General features: G+C 33.6%; 1 protein-coding gene across 8 annotated transcripts in view; it reads right to left on the bottom strand.

Moving 5' to 3' along the window:
* SCLT1 (sodium channel and clathrin linker 1) overlaps positions 1-24,488 on the bottom strand; it is a 223,477-nt gene that overhangs the window by 132,235 nt on the left and 66,754 nt on the right. For all 8 annotated transcript variants that reach the window (XR_010345381.1, XR_001110683.3, XR_001110682.3 and 5 more), the window contains exons 6-9: positions 14,905-15,040; positions 8,525-8,647; positions 6,736-6,801; positions 774-844 (exon numbers count right to left, since the gene is read on the bottom strand). Coding sequence is in view for 4 of the 8 variants with exons in the window: in XM_064383881.1 (XP_064239951.1) it covers positions 774-844; positions 6,736-6,801; positions 8,525-8,647; positions 14,905-15,040 (396 nt within the window). In the remaining 4 variants the exon portion in view is untranslated. The remainder of the gene's footprint in view (positions 1-773; positions 845-6,735; positions 6,802-8,524; positions 8,648-14,904; positions 15,041-24,488) is intronic.

Raw genomic sequence — 24,488 nt, 5'->3', positions numbered from 1 at the left:
AGAAAAAGACATCGGGGAAACACTCCAAGACATTTGTCTGGATAAAGATTTCTTGAGGAGGACTTCAAAAGTACAGGCAACCAAAGCAAAAATGTACAGATAGGATCATATCAAGCTAAAAAGCTTCTGGACAGCAAGGAAACAATCAGTAAATGAAAAAACCCATAGAATAGAAGAAAATAATTTGTAAACTACCCACTGGACAAGGGATTAATAACCAGAATACGTAAGGAGCTAAAACAACTCAAGAGGAAGAAAAAAACAAATAATTGGCAAAATATCTGAATAGTCATTTATCAAAGGAAGACATACAAATGGCCAATATGTATAAGAAAAATGCTCAAATGATTTGTAGGTTCCCCATTCATGGATTCAACCAAGTGCAGATTGAGAATATTTTTTAAAACAATAAAAAAATACAAAATTTAAAACAATATAGTATACAATCTATTTACATAGCATTTACATTGTACAAGTTATCAGATGATTTAAAGTTTATGGGGAGATGTGCATAGGTTATATACAAATATTATGCCATTTTATATAAAGGACTTGAACATCTGTGTATTTAGAGGTCTGACTGTATAGCACATCATAATAATCTTGATTTCAGTTTCTTCCCATCCTAACAGATCATACACACAAAAAGATACTGACAGAAGATGAACAAAGGAAAGGAAAAAAAAACACCCATGGAGACAATTATGGCATCATCAGCTTCCTTGAAGAAAAATAATTGACAATGAAATAATTAAACCCATTTTTGAAAATACCTAAGTTTTTTTTGGAGTTGTTCGATTATCACACTTTGTTCAGTTACTGTTTTCAGAAACTGTTGGTTAGTCTGCCACAAGAAAAAAAAAGAATCAGTATTAGAATATTTAATAACTGTATCCTTAAAGATGACACATCAGACATGCAAGTAGAAAAAAAATTTAGTGAGATTTATGATAATGATTAGATTTTTTGAGTTTAAACGTAACTTAGCCCTCTTTCCTTGCTTTTACTACTTCATTAGATACCTGCTTTACTTCAGACTACCTACACCTGCATTCCTGTCTTATGGCTTTCTTTGGCCATCTGAATCTCTTTTGCCCATCTATCCACCTGTCCATAAAGCTATACGTGTATAGAACTAATGTTCCACCCTGTTCTGAGCAGCCTGACATAAATGAAGGAAACTGGTATATAAAAAACCAAACTCCCTTCTCACATGGGTGAGATAACTCTGAGGCTTGTTCTACACTGTCTTTCAGAATTCATTAAGTTTTAGTTACTCACAGTGTTACCTTGCTTAATTTTAAAAAGCCCTTTATTGGCTGTCTTCTCTTCTCTTTGGTATCACTTCCCCACCTTCTTACTGGTGCTACCTGGTATTACCTACTAAATAAATGACATGTTTTGGAACTTTTTCCTGAAGGTCAGTTTCTGGAGAAATCCATAGTTAGATATAAAGTAGTCTTCTAAATATAGAACAACTTTTCCTAAGGGAATTGATTTTCTTCCATAACTGCTGGTTTTATCCATGATGATACAAATTCCTTATCCCTTTGCTTTATATATTATAGTTGCTTCTGATTGATATTAATAGTTTTGATTTAATCCTGTCCCAACATAGTATGCTTACATTTCTCCAACTAAAGTCCCTGAGGTAGCTTTCATTGTACTTCTCTCATGATCTATCTGAGCTCACTGACTTCCTATTTTTAACATACTATTTTCCTCTGCTTGGGATGTCCTCATTCTGTCTGCATTCATTCCTCAATACCATGTGTGGTTTACTCACTCTGAGGCAGAATTAACTGTTACCTTTCCGGATTTTGATAAAACTTAATACATACCTTTACAGTGCTTTTTTTATATTAAAATACTATATTTAAAGTTTATGTTTTCCTGACTAAAATATGAGCCTTTTAAAAGGATCAGCTTTTCCCAGAACTCCCAGTGCCTGGCACATGATTGAGTACATCACAGGCACAACTACTGTTTTATTATATATACTGTCTTGGCACTTGCATAATTAATGCTTGTGTTTTTGACCATTTGGGAACACCTCAAGGAAAAATTACATAGAGCAATTAACAGAAATATAAGCTAAAATTCTGCATTTTAAGAATCTAGTGCTGGAAACCAAGGTGCTTAACTTGCTAGCAAGCCTAGTAGGAGCTCTACAACTGCATCTGAATATGGCATTCTTGTTCTATATTTATGATCACAAAGAAAATTACATACTATATTAATATTTTAGAATTAGGAGACTTAAGAAGGTGTAGGGAAGCATCCTTTTCAACCATCATCTATTGAGCACCTTATTCACTGATTATTTCATATGTCAGCCTGTTTAACCAAGGAAACAGAGATTTTATGGATGATGTATGTTTGCAACTCAGAGAACATATACTTTCATGCAAGATAGCATGCAATTAATATTTTTGAGTAAATTACAGAGATGAGCAAATCTTAAAAAAATAACATTTTAGTAAAGCAAATCTATAGGAAATGTGAAATCACAATATATCTACAGGCATAATAAATAAAAACATGTACTTTTATGTACCATTCATGTCAGAGCATTATATCGGTTGCATATTACTAATCTGCACTGGTAAAGAAAGATATTTATTTATTTTTGAGACGGGGTCTTGCTCTGTTGTTCAGGCTGGAGTGCAGTGGCGTGATCTCAGCTCACTGCAACCTCTGCATCCTGGGTTCAAGCAATTCTCCTGCCTCAACCTCCCGAGTAGCTAGGATTACAGGCGCCCATCACCATGCCCAGCTAATTTTTGTATTTTTAGTAGAGACTGGGTTTCACTATCTTGGCCAGGCTGGTCTTGAACTTCTGATCTCGTGATTCACACACCTCAGCCTCTCAAAGTGCTAGGATTATGGTGTGAGCCACTGTGCCCGGCTGAAATATATTTATTTTGATCAATTTGTAGTAAGAATACTTACATGAGTTATACATTTAAAAAAAATGTTTAAGTGTACAATATGTTATTGTTGACTACGGGCACAATGTTGTACAGCTCTCCAGAGGTTCTTCATCTTGTTTGACTGAAACTTCATGTGTGTTGATTAGTAAGTCCCATTTCTTCTCCCCATAGGCCCTGGTAGTCACCATTCCAATCTCTGTTTCTGTGAATCTGACTATTATAGATACTTTGTATAAGTAAAATCATACGGTGTTTGTCTTTCTGTGACTGGCTTATTTCACTTAATGCTCTCAAGGTTTATTCATGTTATCACACATTGCATAATTTCCTTCTTTTTAAAGGCTGACTAGCATTCCACTGTATGTTTATACATTTTAATCCATTCCTCTTTGATGGCCATTTAGGTTGTTTTCATATTTTGACTAACGTGAATATGCTGTAATAAGTACAGGAGTGCTAATATCTCTTCAAGATCCTAATTTCAATACTTTTGGATAAACACATTCAGAAGTGGGATTTCCGGATCATATGGTAGTTCTATTTTTATTTTTTTGAGGAAACTCTATACTGTGTTCCATGGAAGATGCACCATTTTGCAATCCCACCAAAAATGTTCAAGGGTTCCAATTTCTCCACATCCTCATCAACACAATGAGGTGATTGATACCTCATTGTAGTTTTAGTATTTATATTTCTCTAATGCTTATTGACATTGAGCATTGGGCATTTCTTTACATACCTGTTGCCTTGAAAAAATATCTAAGTACTTAGCTCATTTAAAAATCAAGTTATTATGGTTTTTTTTTGGTGTGTGTGTGTTTTGTTTTTTTATTATTGAGTTACAAAAATTCCTTAAATACTTTAGAGATTATTCCCTTATTGGATATATGATCTGTAAATATTTTGTCCCATTCCATAGGTTCCCTTTTTACTCTGTTGATTTCTTTTGGTGTGCAAAAACTTTACTTTTTGGTTTGATGTTGTCCCACTTAATTACTTTTGTTCCTGCTGTCTGTACTTTTGGTGTCATATCCATGAAATCATTGCCAAGACTGATGCCGTGGAACTTATCCCCTAGGTTTTCTTCTAGGAACTTTCTAGGTAAGAGGTGTTAGGTTTAAGTCTTTAATTCATTTTCGGTTGATTTTTGTGTATTGTGTAAGATAAGAGTCCAAAACCATTTTTTGAATATGAATATCTAGACTTCCTAACACCATTTTTAATTCAGTTATTGTGTTCTTTAGGTCCATAATTTGTGTGGTATTTAACATTTTTTCTCTCTTGCAATTCTTACTTTGTTCACGTATTTTTCTTTTAACTGTGGTGAGCAACTTCATAAGAATTATTTTTAATTCCCTATCAGGTAAATCATAACTCCTTTTTATTAGGATTGGTTTCTGGAGATTTATGTTGTTCTGTTGTATGGAACATCTTTAGCTGGTTCTTCATTTTTCCTTGACTTTGTGCTCATGTCCATGCATTAGAGAAAGCAGGCACCTCACCCAGTCTTAATGGATTAGCCTCATACAAGAGAAGACCCCCACCAATCAGCTGGCCATAGATTTAGCAGGCCTCCACCAACTCCTTCCCTCCCTAGGGAGATGCTGGCAGCTGTGGCTTTGTCTGCTTGCTCTGTGAAGAGCTGAGGGTAGGGAACTATAGCATGTATTAGCCCAATCTGTTATCTCTGTTCTTCCCTAAGTGGCTAGCCCGTGATGGACCTATTAGAGCTTCAAAACTCGTGAGACAAATGCTATTTCTCTGGGCTGCCCTAGAGAAGCTGCAGTGCTGGATCAACCTTTTCTCTCCCTAGGGGGAAGCTGAGAACTGAATTTTCATCTGCTGCTTCTATGCTGAGAAGGGCACAGGATCAATTCCATCTATCAGTACAAACCAACACCTCCATTCTCCCTTGGTTGGCCAAACTATGCTAGATCTGTGAGCTCCAAGACTGGCAAGATAGAGGCCAGTATTCTGGGGACCTCAAAAGAGTTGGGGTGATGAATGCACATACCTAATCCCCTTTTTGCTATGGGTGAAGCTGGAGCTAAGGGGTCTCTTTTTGATAACAATGGCACTGCACTGGGGACAGTGTGTCTAGCAAGAGAGGGTCTCAAATCTCCCTGATAGCTTTGGTGAGCCTGGTTTTCCAACCCCCTAGGATGTGAGAAAATTTCAATTAGTTTCTGATTTGTCACAAAGGGAACTGTTGCTGAATTGGTGTATTTATGGGGCGAAGGAGTGTCCAGTGTGTCCTACTCTCTCATGTTAGTCAAATTACATTGAAAGATATTTTATTTACTCACTGCATACTCATCAATTTACTATATCTATAAGGATCTATTCATTTAATGAGTTTATTCATGTAATCAGAAATTTTGTTGGAAACTGCTTGATTTTTAAAGGGTACTCTTCTTCAAGTTTGATCTTGACTCAAACTTACCTCTATATGAATGCTCTTTGAGATGTACAAGATCTTATCACTTTGCTTATTCACTTTACATTTGTCAGTCATGTTTGCTATTCATTAAATACATTAAGAGAAACAAATTTTAAAATTTCAACCATTTACTTTTATCTTAATAGTCTATATAGTCTTTTCTATATTTTTATAAAACTCTCTTTTATCCATCATGCCATTTCTTTATCAGTTTTCTTGGATCTAGTTTATTCTTAGCTTTGACTTGAAACCATGAATGTTTCCGCCTTAGAAATTTTTAACATATTCTCTTGGAATACACAAACATCCTTTTTCCATGACTTTCATCAAAATCATTTTGGTTGTCTATAATAAAATAGGTACTCTGTGGTATGATATATTAAAGGATGATATAATTTCAATTCTAGGAGGCATACTGAAGAAGTACTGAATAATTATGATCCTAGGTTAAAGCAAGAATTCCATGTAGAAATATATTAAATTTAAAAAATGCCTTTCTTAATTATAGAAATCAGTAACCATTCTGTTCTGGAGTGCTAATATCTTAAAACTCTAAGAAGTATAACATATTATCAGAAACTGTAAGTGATTAGACATTTCAAATATTAACAGAATAGGTACAGATTGGTTTAGTAATTTTTTACATGGTTAAAAAAGAAAAATTTTTAAAGTAGAATAAAACTGGATACTTGTTTTTGGTGGCACAACTCCACTGTTATACAAAGATATTTTTATTAGATACTAACAAGAATTAGCACAGTAACTAAGCAAAAATGAAGAAGGGAAAGAGAGAGGAATTACCTGGAGGGTCAACAATGAGGTAAAAATAACATTCCAAGAAAATAAAACAAAACAAAACAAAAAACCAAAAGTGAGACAGTAAGAAGGTAAACAGCAGAATTGAGAAGGCTAATTCTATTTATTTTAGGAAAAACTTATAGGGAAATTTAGGAGTACCATATCAACACATCGTTCTTAGTTTCCTAAAATTTTTTAGGAAATGGGCTATTAATTCATTAAACAGTTACACTATTCTTATTAAATATCTGGCAGTGTGTCAGATGAAATAAATAATATTAAGCATGTACTCTACACTTGAAAAGCTCACTGTCTAGATTAGTCTAAGGAGATCTTACTAAGAACCCTAAGAGGATTTCCAGATTAAGATGTATTTCAGAGAGATGTTAGATCTCCAAAAGGTTCTGTAAACTGTGTCATGCTATCAAATGAGAAAGAAGAAGAAAAAGAGAATACTGCCTATCTAATCTCATGCAACATGCTTTCTTGTTGATTTACATTAACATAAATAAATATGATGATTTATAGGCACGATTTCTAGTTTATGCAAGCAAGTACACTTACCACTTCCATGTTCTCATTAGTAACATGAAGTCGCTTGGTCAGTTGTTGAAAATCGAATAGCTGATCCTACAGTAGGGGAAGATAGGGGAGTATATAAATAGCATTTTGTTGTTTGTAACCCATATTTAAAATTAAACTAAAATCAAGTCTAAACTCACTATGCCTAAGTTTAGATAAAATTAGTAATGTTTCTTCTTACTACTATTGTGTGAATTAGTAGTTGAAAAACTAAGAAATTTTTAAAATGATTAAAGAATTAAAGTGTCAATGTTGAAATTAATGTAGCTGTTTATGTCAAATATTCTAGAAATCAATTATTAAATATCGTTTTAAAACTCAAAGAAATATATCATAAACAATTATAAGTGATTAGAAATTCCATATGCTAGAGAGACCTTGTCCAATGTTGGAAGGTCACCTTCAAAGCTACTAAAAACCTATAATACAAACCATGGCACAGGAGTTACTATCCATCCTTTTTAAAAAAAATTCTTATGCCCCACATTTAAAAAAATTGTTTGATTAGTTGTTATGATTCTATTAAATATTATTTGTACAGATGACACAAAGTTGGGAGAGGCTGTAAAAATACTGAATGACAGAATTAAATAGATAACCAGGGAAAAAAGAAAGAAGTGTTATTTATGAAGTCTTGTGTAAGGACCCACCAAACTATATAGCTATTGTAAAAGAATGATATTATTTAGGTAAAAACAAAACAAAAACCCAACCTCGTGGGCTTAGCTAATTGACCTAAATGAAGAAACAGAGCTCTAAGAGCTTTAATATGAAAAATGATTTTTAAATCTCAGAGGTAAAAGTCAAACAAATCAGATTGATCACATGTGGACTTTTTTTCAAGCCAGAGCACATACAGAAAAATCATTTTGTAAACTGTAAAACATTATGTAAGTATTTTTGGAATTTCTTTAGGTAGAAATTCCAAATTATAATTATGATAATAGGATAATAGGAATATTCATAAACCAGAATTTGAAAAGTCTGTAAATAAGAGTTGAAGAGAGGTATGATAACCAACTTATTTAAAGAGCTACCTCTGAAAATACATAGAAAAGAGGTCAGAATTAGAATTCCTCTATAGTGCTCAATGTACCTAGCAATAAAAGAACCAATAGAAGAATAAAAGAGGTAATTTCCCAATGGAATGGATGGTCTTGTGAGATAATGAGCTCTTGTCAATAGACGTGTAAAGCAAAAGCTAAAGCTAGATGTCCACTTTGAAAGAGTGTAGAATGATTCTTGCTTTGGATAGAAAAAAATCTTTAATAACCATTAAGATTCCTTCCTATTGTAAAATTCTATTTTGATTAATTTATGGTAGACAAAGTTGATATCTAATTTAGTAATAGGTCACATTTAAGGGTATTAACATTTTGATTTTACATAGTGTTCTCACTGTATTTGAGTAGGTTTCTTCACTGGCCATAAACTAATGAACAGTTTTGTTTTAAAAGTCAGGTAGGAAATCAAGTAAATAAAAACTCTGAAGTCTATTTATACAAAATAATGTTATAGATGCTCTTTAGCACTCAATTCAGCTTTCACTGCTGACAACATTATAGAACCAAATGTACACTGTCCAGTTCTCTAATTATCTTACCTGTTCAAGAGTGTAACCATCAAAGATCTATATATTATTAACATAAATAATAAAGTGATTTGAAATTCCAAATGCTAGAGGGTAGTCTTAGGTGCTCCCTTCTAAAACAGTTTCTTCAGAGTGTAATTTCTTGTTGATATACAAGAAAACAATGAAATCCAAGATTACCTTTTGTTTTTGACTTTCAAATACATGTATTTGGGCCTCAGTCATATGTTCCTGGTAAAGCTTGTGCAGTCTGTCCAACTCCTGAGAAACAGTTTGCCAGAGTTCCACAGCCTGAGTTTTTTCCTATTAAAAAAATTTGATAACTCTAAATTATCAGCAGGTTATTTATTGTATAGTACAAATGGATCACTTTCTTTTATAGATAAGTCTTATAAAGTCATAAAATAAAAATAGAACTGTGTAAAGATGGTATTATAGTTGTAATATTTTTGATATGAAGTTTTATAATTAATTTAGAGAATAAACCTGAAGACATAAAGTTCCTTATTTTGAAATTGTGTTTTTACTCAGATTTAGCTAAAATTAAAATCCTTAACAGAGATACAGCTTTAAACTACGTTCTTTGTTCCACAAAAGTGTAACTCCTAGAAACTGATGAAGAAGAAAATTACCCTCTGGTAAAGTACAATATTTTTTTCCTGATTGTAAAAGTAACAGATTTTCATTGTGGAAAATTAGGAAAATACAGAGAAAAACAGGAGAAAATCAGAATCATCTATAATATTACTATCTGATAATAAATATTGCTAACATCTAGATACAATCATCTTCTTAAATATTGATGCATTCATGTTTATAAATGTGATTCCGGGGGAGAATTTTAAAATTCTTTTTTTTTTTTTTTTAAAAAAGGAAGAAAGAAAGAGAGAAAGAAAAAAAAGAATGAAGAAGAGGAAGAAAAAGGAAGAAAATGAGGGAGAGAGAACGGGAGTATTGCTTTATTGCCCAGGCTAGAATGCAGTCTAAAAATGGGAATTGAAAACCTCTTTTATGCCAATAATTGTGCTTAACAATGGACACAGGAAGGAATAAGGGAAGAAAATAACAAACAAGCAGCCAACCAATATTTCATTTAAACCTATGAAATGCTATGCAATTATTGAGGAGTGATTTACTTCCAATTATATAGTCACTTTTGGAATAGGTGTGATATGGTACTGATAAGAATGTATGTTTTGTGTATTTGAAGTGGAGAGTTCTATAAATGTTTATTGAGTTTACTTGTTCCAGGTCTGAGTTCAAGTCCTGGATATCCTTGTTAATTTTCTATCTCGTTGATCAGTCTAATATTGACAATGTGATGTTACAGTCTCCCACTATTATTGTGTGGGAGGCTAAGTCTCTTTATAAGTCATTAAGAACTTGTCTTATGTCAACTCCTGCTTTTTATTTGTTTATTTATGTTTGCTCTCCGTTTGGTTGGTAAATCTTCTTCTGTCCCTTTGTTTTGAGTCTTTGTGTATTGTTGCATGTGAGATGGGTCTGGATACAGCGTACCAATGGGTTTTGGCTTTTTATCCATTTAATAATATATATGAGTTTAATACTGCCATTTGATGCTAGCTGGATATATTTTTGGAAAGGCTGATACTGGTTGCTCCTTTATATGTATAGTGCTTCTTTCAGAAGCTTCTGTAAAGCAGGCCTGGTGATGGTGAAATCTCTAAGTACTTGCTTGTTTGCAAAAGATTTTATTTTTCCTTCACTTTTGAAGCTCAGATTGGCTGGATATGAAATTCTGGGTTGGAAGTTCTTTTCTTTAAGGATGTTGCATATTGGCCCCCACTCTTTTCTGGCTTGTAGGGTTTCTGCTTAGAGATCTGATGTAAGTCTGATAGGCTTCCCTTTGTGGGTAACCTGACCTTTCTCTCTAGCTGCTCTTAGTATTTTCTCCTTCATTTCAACCCTAGTGAATCTGACAATTATGTGCCTTGGGGTTGGTCTTCTTGAGGAATATCTCTGTGGCGTTCTCTGTATTACCTGGAGTTGAATATTGTCCTGTCTTACTAGGTTGGGAAAGTTTTCCTGAATAATCTCCTAAAGAGTATTTTCCAACTTGGATTCATTCTCTTTGTCACATTCAGGTACACCTATCAAACATAGATTAGGTCTTTCCACATAGTCCCGTATTTCTTGGAGACTTTGCTCATTCTTTTTTATCCTTTTTTCTCTAATCTTGACTTCTCGTTTTATTTCGTTAAGTTGGTCTTCGAACTCTGATATCCTTTCTTCTGCTTGATCGATTCGACTGTTAAAACTTGTGCATTCTTAGCGAAGTTCTCGTGTTGTTTTTCAGCTCCATTAATTCACCTATATTCCTCTCCAAATTGTCTATTCTCATTAGCATTCCATCAAACATTTTTTCAAAGTTCTTAGTTTCTTTGCATTGGGTTAGAACAAGTTCTTTTAATTCACAGAAGTTTCTTATCATCGACCTTCTGAAGCCTACTTCTGTTAATGGAACGCACTTGTTCTCCATCAGGGCTTGTTCCGTTGCTGATGAGGAACTGTGATCTCCTGTAGAGGGAGAGGCATTCTGATTTTGGGTATTCTCAGCCTTTTTATGCTGGTTTCTTCCCATCATTGTAAATTTATCCACCTGTCATCTTTGTGATTTCCAACTTTGAAATTAGGTTTCTGAGTGGACGTCCAACTTGTTGATTCCCAGCCGAAATCTGAGCAATCCACTGTGCTGGCTAAAACAGCGGTGTTAAGATTGATCGTGCTTTTCTGTCTGGGAATCGGCCAAAAGGGGACCCAGTCCCGCTCACTCTGCACCAAGAACTGCCGCACCAAAGCGCCAGCAAAACCACAGTGCTGGCCACAAGAGTCGCACTGGCGACCTGTGGGGCTCCTCCGCTGGGAATCTCCTGGTTCGTGAGCAACAAAAATTCGTCTAAAAGTGTGGCGTCCTCTCGTTCTCTGCACTTTCACTGGGAGCTACAATCCCGAGCTGCTAGTGGTCAGCCATCTTAAAATTCTTTTAACAAAATTAGGGACCATATAGTGTGCTGTGTGTACTACACTATTTTTACTTGCCATTTTATAATGAGAATTTTCTCTGGTCATTAACTATTGTTTGCATATAGTATTATCAAAGTGTGGTACCGGAACTCTTAGACTTTGAGAGTCCTTGAAGTCAAAATTATCTTCAGAATAATATGTTAACATATTTTGCCTTTTTCACTCTCATCCTCTCATAAATGTACAGTGGAGTTTTCTAAAGTGATGTCATCCTTGTTCTATGGGCTAATGGATGGCATGTTTATGCTCTCACTTTGCTTTTTTTTTTTTTAAGTCTCAGTTTTAATTTGTAATACAATAAATACTGATAGATATGTAACCCACAACAACATAAGGCTCCTTGGAGTCTACTCAGGTATACCATGCATTCAGAAAATGAACCAATTGTACATTTTTCTAAAGCAAGTGCACTCATGTAACCAGCACCTAGCTCAAAAGAGAACATTATTACCATCACCTAGAAGCCAGATGCCCCTGTTGTGACCTCTTCCAATTACTATGCTCTTCACCCTAAATAACATTTCCTTGTGTTCCTAACACCATAGATAAGTTTTGTCTAAAACTTAAAAAAAAACTGTAGGCAAATTAAAAATTTTACAAGTGGTTTTAAAATTTGTGGATAAATACAGAATCTGGAGTCAAAGATATGGGTGTGATCTCTAATTCCTGGCTAAATAGTCATGGATAATTCATTTTCATAAGACTCAAATGTTCTTTTCAGTAGAATGGTCATAAAAATGCCTCCTACCTCAAAATGACCCACTGTTTCCCCAGACCTGTCTGATGAGAAAAATCATCTACACTAGCAGTTACACAACCCAGATTCTCCTAGAGCAGTGCTTCTCAAAGGACCAGCATCATAAGCAATACTTCAGAACTGTTAGAGATGGAAATTATTGAGCTCTATCCCAGACTTACTGAATAAGAAACTGGGGTGGAGGTGGGGGTGGGGGAAGAGCAGAAATCCATGTTTCAACAAGTCCTCAAGTGATTATGCTGTACAATATATAATTTTTTTAATGGTATAACTTACTATTTTGACAAACTACAATTTAAATGATTCCATATTTAAGATTTTTAAACTATCTCAAATTTTTCATTATAATAATTATAATAAACATATTTATTCAAAGATTTTTATATTCAGTTCTTTAGAACACATTCATAAATTTATGTCATCATCTTATTACTGGATCAAATAATACACACATTTCTAAGGCCCTTCTTGCCAAACTGACTTCTAGAAAGATTTTTACAAATCATACTGCAACACAACAAAATATTTTAAACTAAAAATATTAAGCTAGGTATTTAGTATTGTGCTATTGCTACTGGCTCCTAAAGCAAGATATTTATACTACCCAGAACCTTTTGCACATAATTTTAATTCTTATTTGTCAGTCTTGCTGTTCTGTAATGATGATAAGGATAAACAGGCAAATTTATTAACTTACATATGTGCTAGACATATAAGCCTAAATTAATTTCTATTTACTCCTATGCAATCAATTATAAATCTTTCCTAGTCTAGAACAAACAGAATGCTTTCTTCATCATTTCTTTCCTTCATCACATTTAAATATTCTTTCCATTCATACATTAAAAAAAATTAGTGTTAAATACATGTTCCTTATCAAGCTAAATATTGCCTTTATGATTTACCTAAAGTATCATTTTCATAATTAAATATATCTAAAACCAAATTTTCAAGAAATAAAACTGATTTTCAGATAATTATCAAATCAAAATTGTAATTTAGAATTTGTAGCCCTCATTTATAAATGAGAAAACTGAGGTGCAAAGGATTTTTCTAAGATCACAAAGCTGGAAAGTAGAAAAATGGGAATTTAAACCCATGCAAGATATAAAACATTTGGGATATAACATTGTAAATTAAAATAAAATTCTCTTATGTGTAAAATTCACAAAAAATTACAGTTGAAAAACAGGATATATTTAACATAGCTTCTCAAAGATTCTAATTACTGTGAGAGAAATAGGAGAAAAAATATAATTCTAGAAGTATCAAATATATTACTATTTATATAATCTTTGAAAATAGAAGAAAACAATACCAGAAAAAAGAACAACAAAAAATACAAATTTAGAGAAATAACTGATTTTTTTTCCTTTAAAAATTTAAACTGACATTAAAATATTCTCTATATAAGGAACTTAAACAAATTTACAAGAAAAAAAAAGCCTCATCAAACAGTGGGCAAAGGACATGAATAGACACTTCTCAAAAGAAGTTATTTATGTGGCCAATAAACATATGAAAAAAAGTTGATCATCACTGGTCATTAAAGAAATGCTAATCAAATCCACAATGAGATATCATCTAACACCAGTTAGAATGGCCATCATTAAGAAGTCAGGAGACAAAAGATGCTGGAGAGGATGTGGAAAAATAGGAACAGTTTTACATTGCTGGTGGGAGTGTAAATTAGTTCAACCACTGTGGAAGACAGTGTGGTGATTCCTCAAGGATCTGGAACCAGAAATACCATTTGACCCAGCAATCCCATTGCTGGGTATATACCCAAAGAATTATACGTCATTCTACTATAAAACACATACACACATATGTTTATTGCAGCACTAATCACAATAACAAAGACTTGGAACCAACCCAAATGCCCATCAATAATAGATTGGATAAGAAAATGTGGCACATACACACCATGGAATACTATGCAGCCATAAAACAGGATGAATTCATGTCCTTTGCAGGGGACATGGATGAAGCTAGAAACCATCATTTTCAGCAAACTAATACAGAAACAGAAAACCAAGCACCACATGCTCTTACTCGTAAGTGGGAGTTGAGCAATGAGAACACATGGACTCAGGGAGGGGAACATCATATACTAGGGCCTGTTGGGGGTTGGGGGTCTAGGGGAGAGATAGCATTAAGAAAAATACCTAATGTAGATGATGGGTTGATGGGTACAGCAAACCACCATGGCCCATGTACACCTATGTAACAAACCTGCACGTTCTGTACATGTATCCTAGAACTTAAAGTATAATTTAAAAAAGGAAAAGAAAAAGAAAAAAAATCCTATAAGAAAAAAAATCATGTCAAAAGCTTTATGATTTAATTAAACACATTTATAACAAGCAGTGAGGGTATTTGGCAAGTACATTTATAACAGTGAGAGTGTTTATTAAAAGTTTTTTTTTTTTTTCAATGAATGAGAGGTTCTCATATTGCCCAGCTTGGCATCGAACTCATAGCCTCGCCTCCTCAAGCGCCAGGACATCTGGCCGGAGCCATCGCGGCTCCCAAAAGTTTTGCTACCTCTAACATTCTTGTAAACTGTAGAAAATCATCATGTTACAATTTGGTTATTCCGATATTCATAAATAATAATTAACATGAATTTTTAAAAGGTATGTTAATTCAGAATATAATTTTTAAAAATACATGTCACTTTCTCTGCACATCTCTGACCAAAAGAAAAAAAGAAAAAAAAAAAGAGGCCAAAAAAAAAGAAATACATGTCACTCACTTCATTGGCTAGTTGCAATTGTTCTTGAAGGTTTCTGACTGTTTCATCATCTGCATATATATCAGTTCCTATCTCTGTGCCTGGGGGAAAGGCCTCCAATTGTTTTTCAACAGCATCTTTTAATTCACTGTGCAACCTTTGAAAGAAACAGTTAACATGATAGTGTCAACTCATTTTAGTAATTACTGTGTTGAGGTCAATTAAATAAACATTTGGGTCAAAAATAATTCTTCACATGAAACCATTTTTAAGTAGACTTTGAATAAAAAATCAGAAGTGTTTAATTACCATTAAATATTGTGCTATAGGAATAAAAAGTTTGTATCACAATTTCAAATACAAATTAATTCAAGCATGATTCAGTTTGTACTAGAGATATTTTAATTTTTCAAAATAGCAAAATTCAGGTATTATCCCTCATTAAACGATAAAACAAGCCATTCAGAAAAATTATAAAATACCTAAGCAGTTTCATCCAGTCAATTAAATGAAAATTGTATATTAAATCTTATAGAATTATTTGCTATTTTCTTCAGTGGATTTCACAAAACTCACTGGACTTCTTACTAATTTCAGTTAACACACAAAGAGAATAAAATGGTTGCTGGTTATAAAATTAAGACATCAGAAGCTTTATTTTTCAGCACATCCTTATATAAGCTCAACAATAATACTGAAAGCCTTAAATTCAACTTTAATCTTAACATTAAGGTAAATTGCAGATATTTCATGCTTTAAAACAACTACAAAAAAAAAAAAAGAGGAAGGACAATTTAAAAGGGTGACTGTTTTAATTTAAAGTAATACATACTTAAGAGAAAAAAATTTATATTATCAGAAAACACTCTTATTTCATGTAATTATAAACAGAAAATATTTATAGTAAATACATTTCAAAGTTAAAATTACAAAATAAACTACATCCATCTACCTAAAACATTGAGGTGAATGATCTACTAATATTACAAATCTCCTTTGAAACTAGAAAACTTAAATCTTAATGTCAGAACATATTTATTGAAAATAAAGTTCACCAAATACAATGAAACTAAGGAGATAAACATTTTAGAAACAAAAATGTAATTACTCTCTAAAGAAAGGACAGAGCTTGCAAATTATTTTCTAATTACAAAAACTTACAAGTACTGGTTAACACAAAAGTTTTTATTTTTAAATATCTAACAGTGTTTTAAAAAAATTTATTTTTCCTGTATAAAATATTTACCTAATAGAGAAAATGATCAATATAGAAATAAAACACATTTTAAAAAAGATTCCCCAAGTCCTAGATAAAAAAGGTATTATTAATTCTAAAACATATTTTCTTTTTTTAAAAATTCTGTAATATATTCACTAGCAGAATTTTTACTTTCCATTAAAAATAGACTAATGACATATTGTATTGCTAATACTACAATCTGTCTTTTTAACTGTGTTCAGACATATGCATTCTCTAATATTCCAAAAAATTTTCTGTAAATATTTTAATGACATAATATTCTATCATTTTCATCCTATAGTTATCTACATCATAATATATCAATTATTCTAATCCTTTATATTGATTGTAAAATGAAATGAAAAAAATAGTACAATTAATATTCAGCACACTGTACTTTAAAATATCAGAAACACTGAGATGTGTCTTATTTGTTAAAAATGTAGCTATAACCAGCAATATAATTATAACCAACAGTAAGACAGTTTTTTAGTGTCTTAACAAAATTTTTAAAGGTCATAGACATAATTGTACCCTATTGATTACTAAGATAATTTTGCACAGTTTCTGCTTGCAAGGTCATTTTTATCATCTTGTACTTCACAAAAAGGAAGGACTACCTATACATAGTTTAATTTTGTTTGCTTCAGTATCTGGAATACTTGGGGAATAGTTGTGTAATCTTGCTGTTTGTAATGCTTGCTGTCTCTCACTGAGGGTGCTCTGATCCTGAGGTGTTAATATAATTTTGGGTTTAGTTTGCTGTCTTTTTTCTAATCTCTTCAGCAAATTCTAAGACATCATTATTTTTTGACTTTCTTTTTTAATACATACACTTAAGATTACAGCTTTCTCTGTATGAATCACCTCAGTGGCAACACGAAAGTTTTTATGTTATTTTCTTTATTAATCAGTTGAAAATATTTTCTAATTTTCACTGTGAGTTCTTTGACCTGTAAGTAACATTTAGAGGCATATTGCTTAACTTAGAAAGAGCTGGAGATATTCTAGTTACCTTTTTGTTACTGATTTCTAGCACAATTTTGACTGTCATCAAAGAAAATAATCTGAATAATTTCAATCATTTTATAATCTCTGATAGTTGCTTTTTTGAGTTGATCAATTTCAGAAATTTATCATATGTACTTAAAGAATGTATATTCTGAAGGTATTCAGTATTAGTATTCTATATATGTCCCTTACTTTCTTAATTGCTTTATTAAAATATTGCATCTTAACTTACTGCTTTTTTTTTCAGGTTGCTATTTTACTTACTGAGAGTAATCTGCTCAAATTTCCTATTATAATGGTGCATTTGTCTGTTCTGCCATTCAGTGCTATCACATTTTATATTCTGAGTCTTTGTTATTGAGTGCTTACCAATTTTAAACTGTGATATCTCTGGGGAAAATATAATTTTTATCATTATGAAAACTGCCTTTTAATCTGTAATCATCTGTTTCACATTAAATTCTACTATGTCTGATATTACCAGCATGTTTTTAGTTAGCACTTCCATGGTATATATATTTTCTATCCTTTTATTTTCACCCATTCCATACTCTTGTGTTTTAGGAATCTCTTTGATTAAAAGCATATAATTATGGGTTCATTTAGTCAATTTCTGGTAAATCACTGTCTTATAATTATAGCATGTAGTTCAGTAAAAATGCAATTACTGAGGTATCTGGTTTTATATCTATTACCTTAGTATGTACTTTCTATTTGCCTTGCCTTTTAAAAAAAAACAAAACATTTCTCTCTTTTTTCTTATTCTCTTTGCTTATTAACTGGAATTAGTTACATTTTATTATTCCACTTTCCCACTACATTAGCTTGGAAGTGATAGAATCTTTTAGTTTACTGTAGTGCTCAGCCCAGATGTTGTAACATGCATCTTTGAGAATTGCCACCCTCTACTATAAATTAGTATCCTATTTCTAACGGATAATGTCAGAACCTGACAATATTTCAACTCCATTTACACTCTTCCTAAATGTATGATATTGCTGGCTCATATTTCGAGTCTCCTTAAACATTTTAAAGCCATTCTTATTGTTTTTAAAAGTTTATATTCATTAGATTTTCTCCCATATTTACCCTTTCCATAGTTCTAAACTTTATTCTAGAATTATTTTTCCTTCTTTTCTGGGATTTGGATTAATTCTGCCAATGTTGATTTTCTGTTTCTTTTCATCTGAAAATGTACTTATTTAACCCTCCCTCTTGAAAAACATTTCGCTGAGCACACAATTCTTAGTCGACAGTTTTTGTTCCTTTTCAGCACTTTGAAGATATTCCATGTCTCTGATTTCTATCACATCTGTAGAAAAGTCAGCTATCTTATTGCTATTCCTTTGAGGATAATCTCTGTTCTGAGAATTTTTCTTTGATTTTCTAGATTTTTTGCATTATCATGCTTGTGATGTATGGTGTTTCTTTAATCCACAGATCTTTTGCTAGTTTTGAAAATTTTCAGCCATTGTCTCTTCAAATATTATTTGTCTTTCTTGTTCTCTCCAAGATTCAAATTACATGAATTTTAGTTCTTTTCACTATTACATTCTGTTCCATATTTTCTTTTAAAAAAATTTGAGTTTATTTATTTTTTTACTTAACTTTTACGTCCAGGGTTACATGTACAGGTTTGTTACATAGGTAAACTTGTGTCACTGGGCATTGTTGTACAGATTACTTCAGAACCCAGGTATTAAGCCTCGTACCCATTAGCTATTTTTCCAGATCTTCACCCTCCTCCCAATCTCCACTCTCTTGATAGGCCCTCGTACGTGTAGTTTCCCTCTAAGTGTCCATGTGTTCTCATCATTTAGCTCCCACTTATAAGTAAAAACATGAAGTATATGCTGTTCTGTTTCTCTGTTAGTTTGCTAAAAATAATGACCTCCAGCTCCATCTATGTTCCTGCAAAGGACACGATCTTGTTCTTTGTTAATGGCTGCATAGGATTCCATGGTGTATATGTACCATGTTTTCTCTACCCAGTCCACTGTTGATGGGCATCTAGGTTGATCTATGTCTTTGTTATTGTGAATATGTGTTTGGATGAACATGGGGGTGCATGTGTCTTTATGGTAGAATGATTTCTATTACTTTGTTACATATCCAGTGAAGGGATTGCTGGGTTAAATGGCACTTCTGTTTTGAGTTCTTTGAGAATCCAATCTTCTTTCCACTAGTGGCTGAACTAGTTTCTGTTCCCACCAGCAGTGTAAAAGCATCCTCTTTCCTCTGCAACCATACCAGCATGTTATTTTTTGAAGTTTTAGTAGCCATTCTGACTGGTGTGAGATGGTATCTCATTGTAATTTTGATTTGTATTTCTCTAATTATCAGTAAAGTTGAGCTTTTTTTCATATGCTTGTTGGTCACATGCATGTCTTCTTTTGAAAGTGTTGGTTCTTGTGCTTTGCCCATTTTTCAATGAGGTTGTTTGATTTTTCTTGTAAATCTTAGTTCTTTATAGATGCTAGATATTGGAACTTTGTCAGAAGCATAGTTTGCAAAAATTTTCTCCCATTTTGTAGGTTGTCTGTACACTCTGCTGATAGTTTCTTTTGCTGTGCAAAAGCTCTTTAGTTTAATTAGATTCCGCCTGTCAATGTTTGCTTTTGTTGCAATTGCTTTTGGCGTCTTTTTTTTTTTCCTTCTGGCTTTGAGAAAGTGGTGTCTTCTTAATAAAATCTTTGCCTATTCTTAAGTCCAGAATGGTATTGCCTACGCTGTCTTCCAGGGTTTTTGTATTTTAGGGTTTTACATTTAAGTTTTTTTTCTTTTTTTTCCCTGAGATGAAGTCTTGCTCTGTCACAAGGCTAGAGTGCAGTGTGTGATCTCAGCTCACTGCAACTTCCACCTCCTGAGTTCAAGCGATTTCCCTGCCTCAGCCTCCCCAGTAGATGTGACTACAGGTGTGCACCACCACACCCAGATAATTTTTTGTATTTTAGTAAGGATGAGGTTTCACCATGTTGGCCAAGATGGTCTCAATCTCCTGACCTCATGATCCACCTGCCTTGGCCTCTCAAAGTCCTGGGATTACAAGTGTGAGCCACCATACCTGGCCTACATTTAAGTTTTTAATCCATCTTAAGTTAATGTTTGTATATGGTGTAAGCAAGGAGTCAAGTTTCAATCTTCTATACGTGGCTAGCCAGTTATCTTAGCACCACTTATTGAATAGGAAAGCCTCAATGCTTGAGTTTGTTAGGTTTGTCAAGGATCAGATAGTTGTAGGTGTATGGCTTTATTTCTGGGTTCTCTATTCTGTTGCATTGGTCTATGTGTCTGTTGTTGTACCATGTTGTTTTGGTTACTGTAGCCCTGCAATATAGTCTGAAGTCAGGCAGCGTGATGTCTCCAGCTTTTTTCTTTTTGTTGAGGATTACCATGGCTATTTGGACTCTTTTTTTTGGTTCCATATGAAATTTAAAATAGTTTTTTTCTAGTTCTGTGACGAATCTCAATGGTAGTTTAATAGGAATAGCATTAGATCTATAAATTGCTTTGGGCAGTATGGCCATTTGCATGATATTGATGCTTCCTACCCATAAGCATGGAATGTTTTTTCATATTTTTGTGTTATCTCTGATTTCTTTGAGCAGTATTTTATACTTCTCCTTGTAGAGAGATCTTTCAGCTTCCTGGTTAGCTGTATTCCTAGGTAGTTTGTTTATTTATTTTATTTGTAGCAACAGGGAATGGGGTTGCAGTCCTGATTTGGCTCTTGGCTTGATTATTTTTTGTGTATAGGAGTGCTAGTAATTTTGTACACATTGATTTTGCACCCTGAGACTTTGCTGAAGTTGTTTATCAGCCTAAGAAGTTTTTACACCAAGACTATGGAGTTTTATAGCTATAGAATCCTGTCATCTGCAAATAAGGATAGTACGACTTCCTCTCTTCCTATTTAGGTTACATTTCTTTCTCCTGCCTGATTGCCATGGCCAGGACTTCCAATACTATGTTAAATAGAAGTGGTAAGAAAGAGAATCCTTGTCTTGTGCCAGTTGTCAGGGAGAATGTTTCCAGCCTTTGCACATTCAGTATGATGTTAGCTGTGGGTTTGTCATAGATGGCTCTTATTATTTTGTGGTATGTTCTTTCAATACCTGGTTTATTGAGACTTTTTAACATGATGGGGTGTTAAATTTTATTGAAAGCCTTTTCTGCATCTGTTGAGATAATTACACAGTTTTTGTCTTTAGTTCTGTATATGTGATGAATCACATTTACTGATTTGCATATGACGAACCGACCTTGCATAACTCACTCAAAACCACACAACTACATAAAAACTGAACAACTTTCTCCTGAATTACTCCTGGGTAAATAATGAAATTAAGACAGAAATCAAGAAATTCTTTGAAACTAAGGAGAACCAAGAGACAATGTACCATAATCTCTAGGACACAGCTAAAGCAGTGTTAAGAGGGAAATTTATAGCACTAAATGCCCACTAAATAAGAAAGTGGGAAAGATCTAAAATCAATACCTTAACATCACAATTAAAAGAACTAGAGAAGCAAATGCAAACAAATGCAAAAGTTAGCAGAAGACAAAAAATAACTAAGATCAGAACAGAACTGAAGGAGACAGAGAAATGAAAAACCCTTCAAAAAATGAATGAATCTTGGAGCTGGTTTTGTGAAAAGATTAACAAACCAGATGACCCACTAGCTAGACTAAAAAAGAAAAAAAGGGAGAAGAATAAAATAGACACAATAAAAAATGATAATGGGGATGTCACCACTGATATCCCACAGAAATACAAACTACCATCAGAGAATACTACAAACATCTCTATGCAAATAAACTAGAAAATCTAGAAGTTGATAAATTCCTGGACACCTGCCTAAGATGAAACCAGGAAGAAGCTGAAGCCCTGAATAGACCAACAACAAGTTCTAAAACTGAGTTAGTAATTAATAGGCTACTAACCAAAAAAGTTCAGGACCAGACAGAGTCACAGCCGAATTCTACCAGAGGTACAAAGAGGAGCTAGTACCATTCTCTTCTGAAACTATTCCAAACAATAGAAAAAGAGGTACTACTTGCTAACTCATTTTATGAGGCCAGCATTACCCTGATACCCAAACCTGGTGGAGATGCAACAAAAAAAGAAACTTTCAGGCCAACATCCCCGATGAACATTGATGCAAAAATCCTCAGTAAAATACTGGCAAACCAAATCTAGCAGCACATCAAAAATTTTATCAACCACAATAAAGTCAGCTTCATCCCTAGGACACAAGGCTGGTTCAACATACACAAATCAATAAATGTAATTCAACACAGAAACAGAACCAATGACAAAACCACATATTTATCTCAAGAGATGAAGAAAAGATCTTTGATAAAATTCAACATCCCCTCATGCTAAAAACTCTCAATAAACCAGGTAGTGATGGAACATTTCTCCAAATAATAAGATCTATTTATGGCAACCCCATAGCCAATATCATATTGAATGAGCAAAAGCTGGAACTGGCACAAGACAAGGATGCCCTCTCTCACCACTTCTATTCAACATAATATTGGAAGTTCTGCCCAGGGCAATCAGGCGAGAGAAAGAAAGAAAGAGTATTCAAATAGGAAGAGAGAAAGTCAAACTGTCTCTGTTTGTAGATGACATGGTTGCATATTTAGAAAACCCCATTGTCTAAGTCCCAAATCTCCTTAAGCTGATAAGTAACTTTAGCAAAGTGTCAGGATACAAAATCAATGTGTGAAATCAAAGGATTCCTATACACCAACAATAGACAAGCAGAGAGCCAAAACATGAGTGAACTCCCATTCACGATTGCTACAAAGAGAATAAAATACCTAGGAATACAACTTACAAGGGATGTAAGGACCTCTTCAAGGAGAACTACAAACCACTGCTCAAGGAAATAAGAAAGGACACAAACAAATGGAAAAGCACTTCATGGTCATGGATAGGAAGAATCAATATTGTGAAAATGGCCATAATGCCCAAAGTAATTTGTAGATTCAATGCTATTTCCATCAAGCTACCGTTGAGCTTCTTCACAGAATTAGAAAAAAACCGCTATAAATTTCATACAGAACCAAAAAAGAGCCCATATAGCCAAGACAATTGTAAGCAAAAAGAACAAAGCTGGTGACAATCTTAAGCAAAAAGAAAAAGATGGAGGCATCATGTTACCTGACTTCAAATTATACTGCAAGACTACAGTAACCAAAACAGCATGGGACTGGTACCAAAACAGATACATAGATCAAGGAACACAACAGCGACCTCAAAAATAACACCACAAATTTAAAACCACCTGAACTTTGAGAAACCTGACAAAAACAAGCAATGGGGAAAGGATTCCCTGTTTAATAAATGGTGTTGGGCAAACTGGCTAGCCATGTGCAGAAAACAGAAACTGAACCCCTCCTTACACCTTATATAAAAATTAACTCAAGATGGATTAAAGACTTAAATGTAAAACCCCAAACCATAAAAACCCTAGAAGAAAACCTAGGCAATACCATTCAGGACACAGGCATGGGCAAAGACTTTATGACTAAAACACCAAAAGCAATGGCAACAAAAGCTAAAATTGACAAATGGGATCTAATCAAACTAAAGAACTTCTGCATAGTAAAATAAACTATCATCAGAGTGAACAGGCAACCTACAAAATGGTAGAAAATTTTTGCAAGCTACCCATCTGACAAAGGTCTAATATTGATTCTGCAAGGAACTTAAACAAATTTACGAGAAAAAAAACAACCCCATCAAAAAGTGGGTAAAGGATATAAACAGACACTTCTCAAAAGAAGACATTTATGTGGCCAACAAACATATGAAAAAAAGCTCATCATCACTGGTCATTAGAGAAATGCAAATCAAAATCACAATATCAGTTAGAATGGCAATCATTAAAAAGTCAGGAAACAGGTGCTGGAGAGGATGTGGAGAAATGAACACTTTTACATTGTTGGTGGGAGTGTAAATTAGTTCAACCATTGTGGAAGACAGTGGGGTGATTCCTCAAGGATCTAGAGCCAGAAATTCCATTTGACGCAGCAATCTCATTACTGTGTATATATCCAAAAGACTATAAACCATTCTACTATAAAGACACACGCACATGTACGTTTACTGCAGCACTGTTTACAATACAAAGACTTGGAGCCAACCCAACTGCCCATCAATGATAGACTGGACAAAGAAAATATGTCACATATACACCACAGAATACTATGCAGCCATAAAAAAGAATGAATTCAAGTCCTTTGCAGGGACATGGATGAAGCTGGAAGCCACCATTCTCAAATACAGAAACAGAAAACCAAACACCTCATGTTCTCACTCACAAGTGGGAGTTGAATAAGA

Source organism: Aotus nancymaae, unplaced genomic scaffold, assembly GCF_030222135.1.
Source record: "Aotus nancymaae isolate 86718 unplaced genomic scaffold, 86718_ANA_hifiasm-v0.15.2.pri h1tg000033l, whole genome shotgun sequence".
Taxonomy (NCBI): domain Eukaryota; kingdom Metazoa; phylum Chordata; class Mammalia; order Primates; family Aotidae; genus Aotus; species Aotus nancymaae.
The sequence above is the reverse complement of the archived record's forward strand: the minus strand, read 5'-3'. Positions and strand labels throughout refer to the sequence as shown.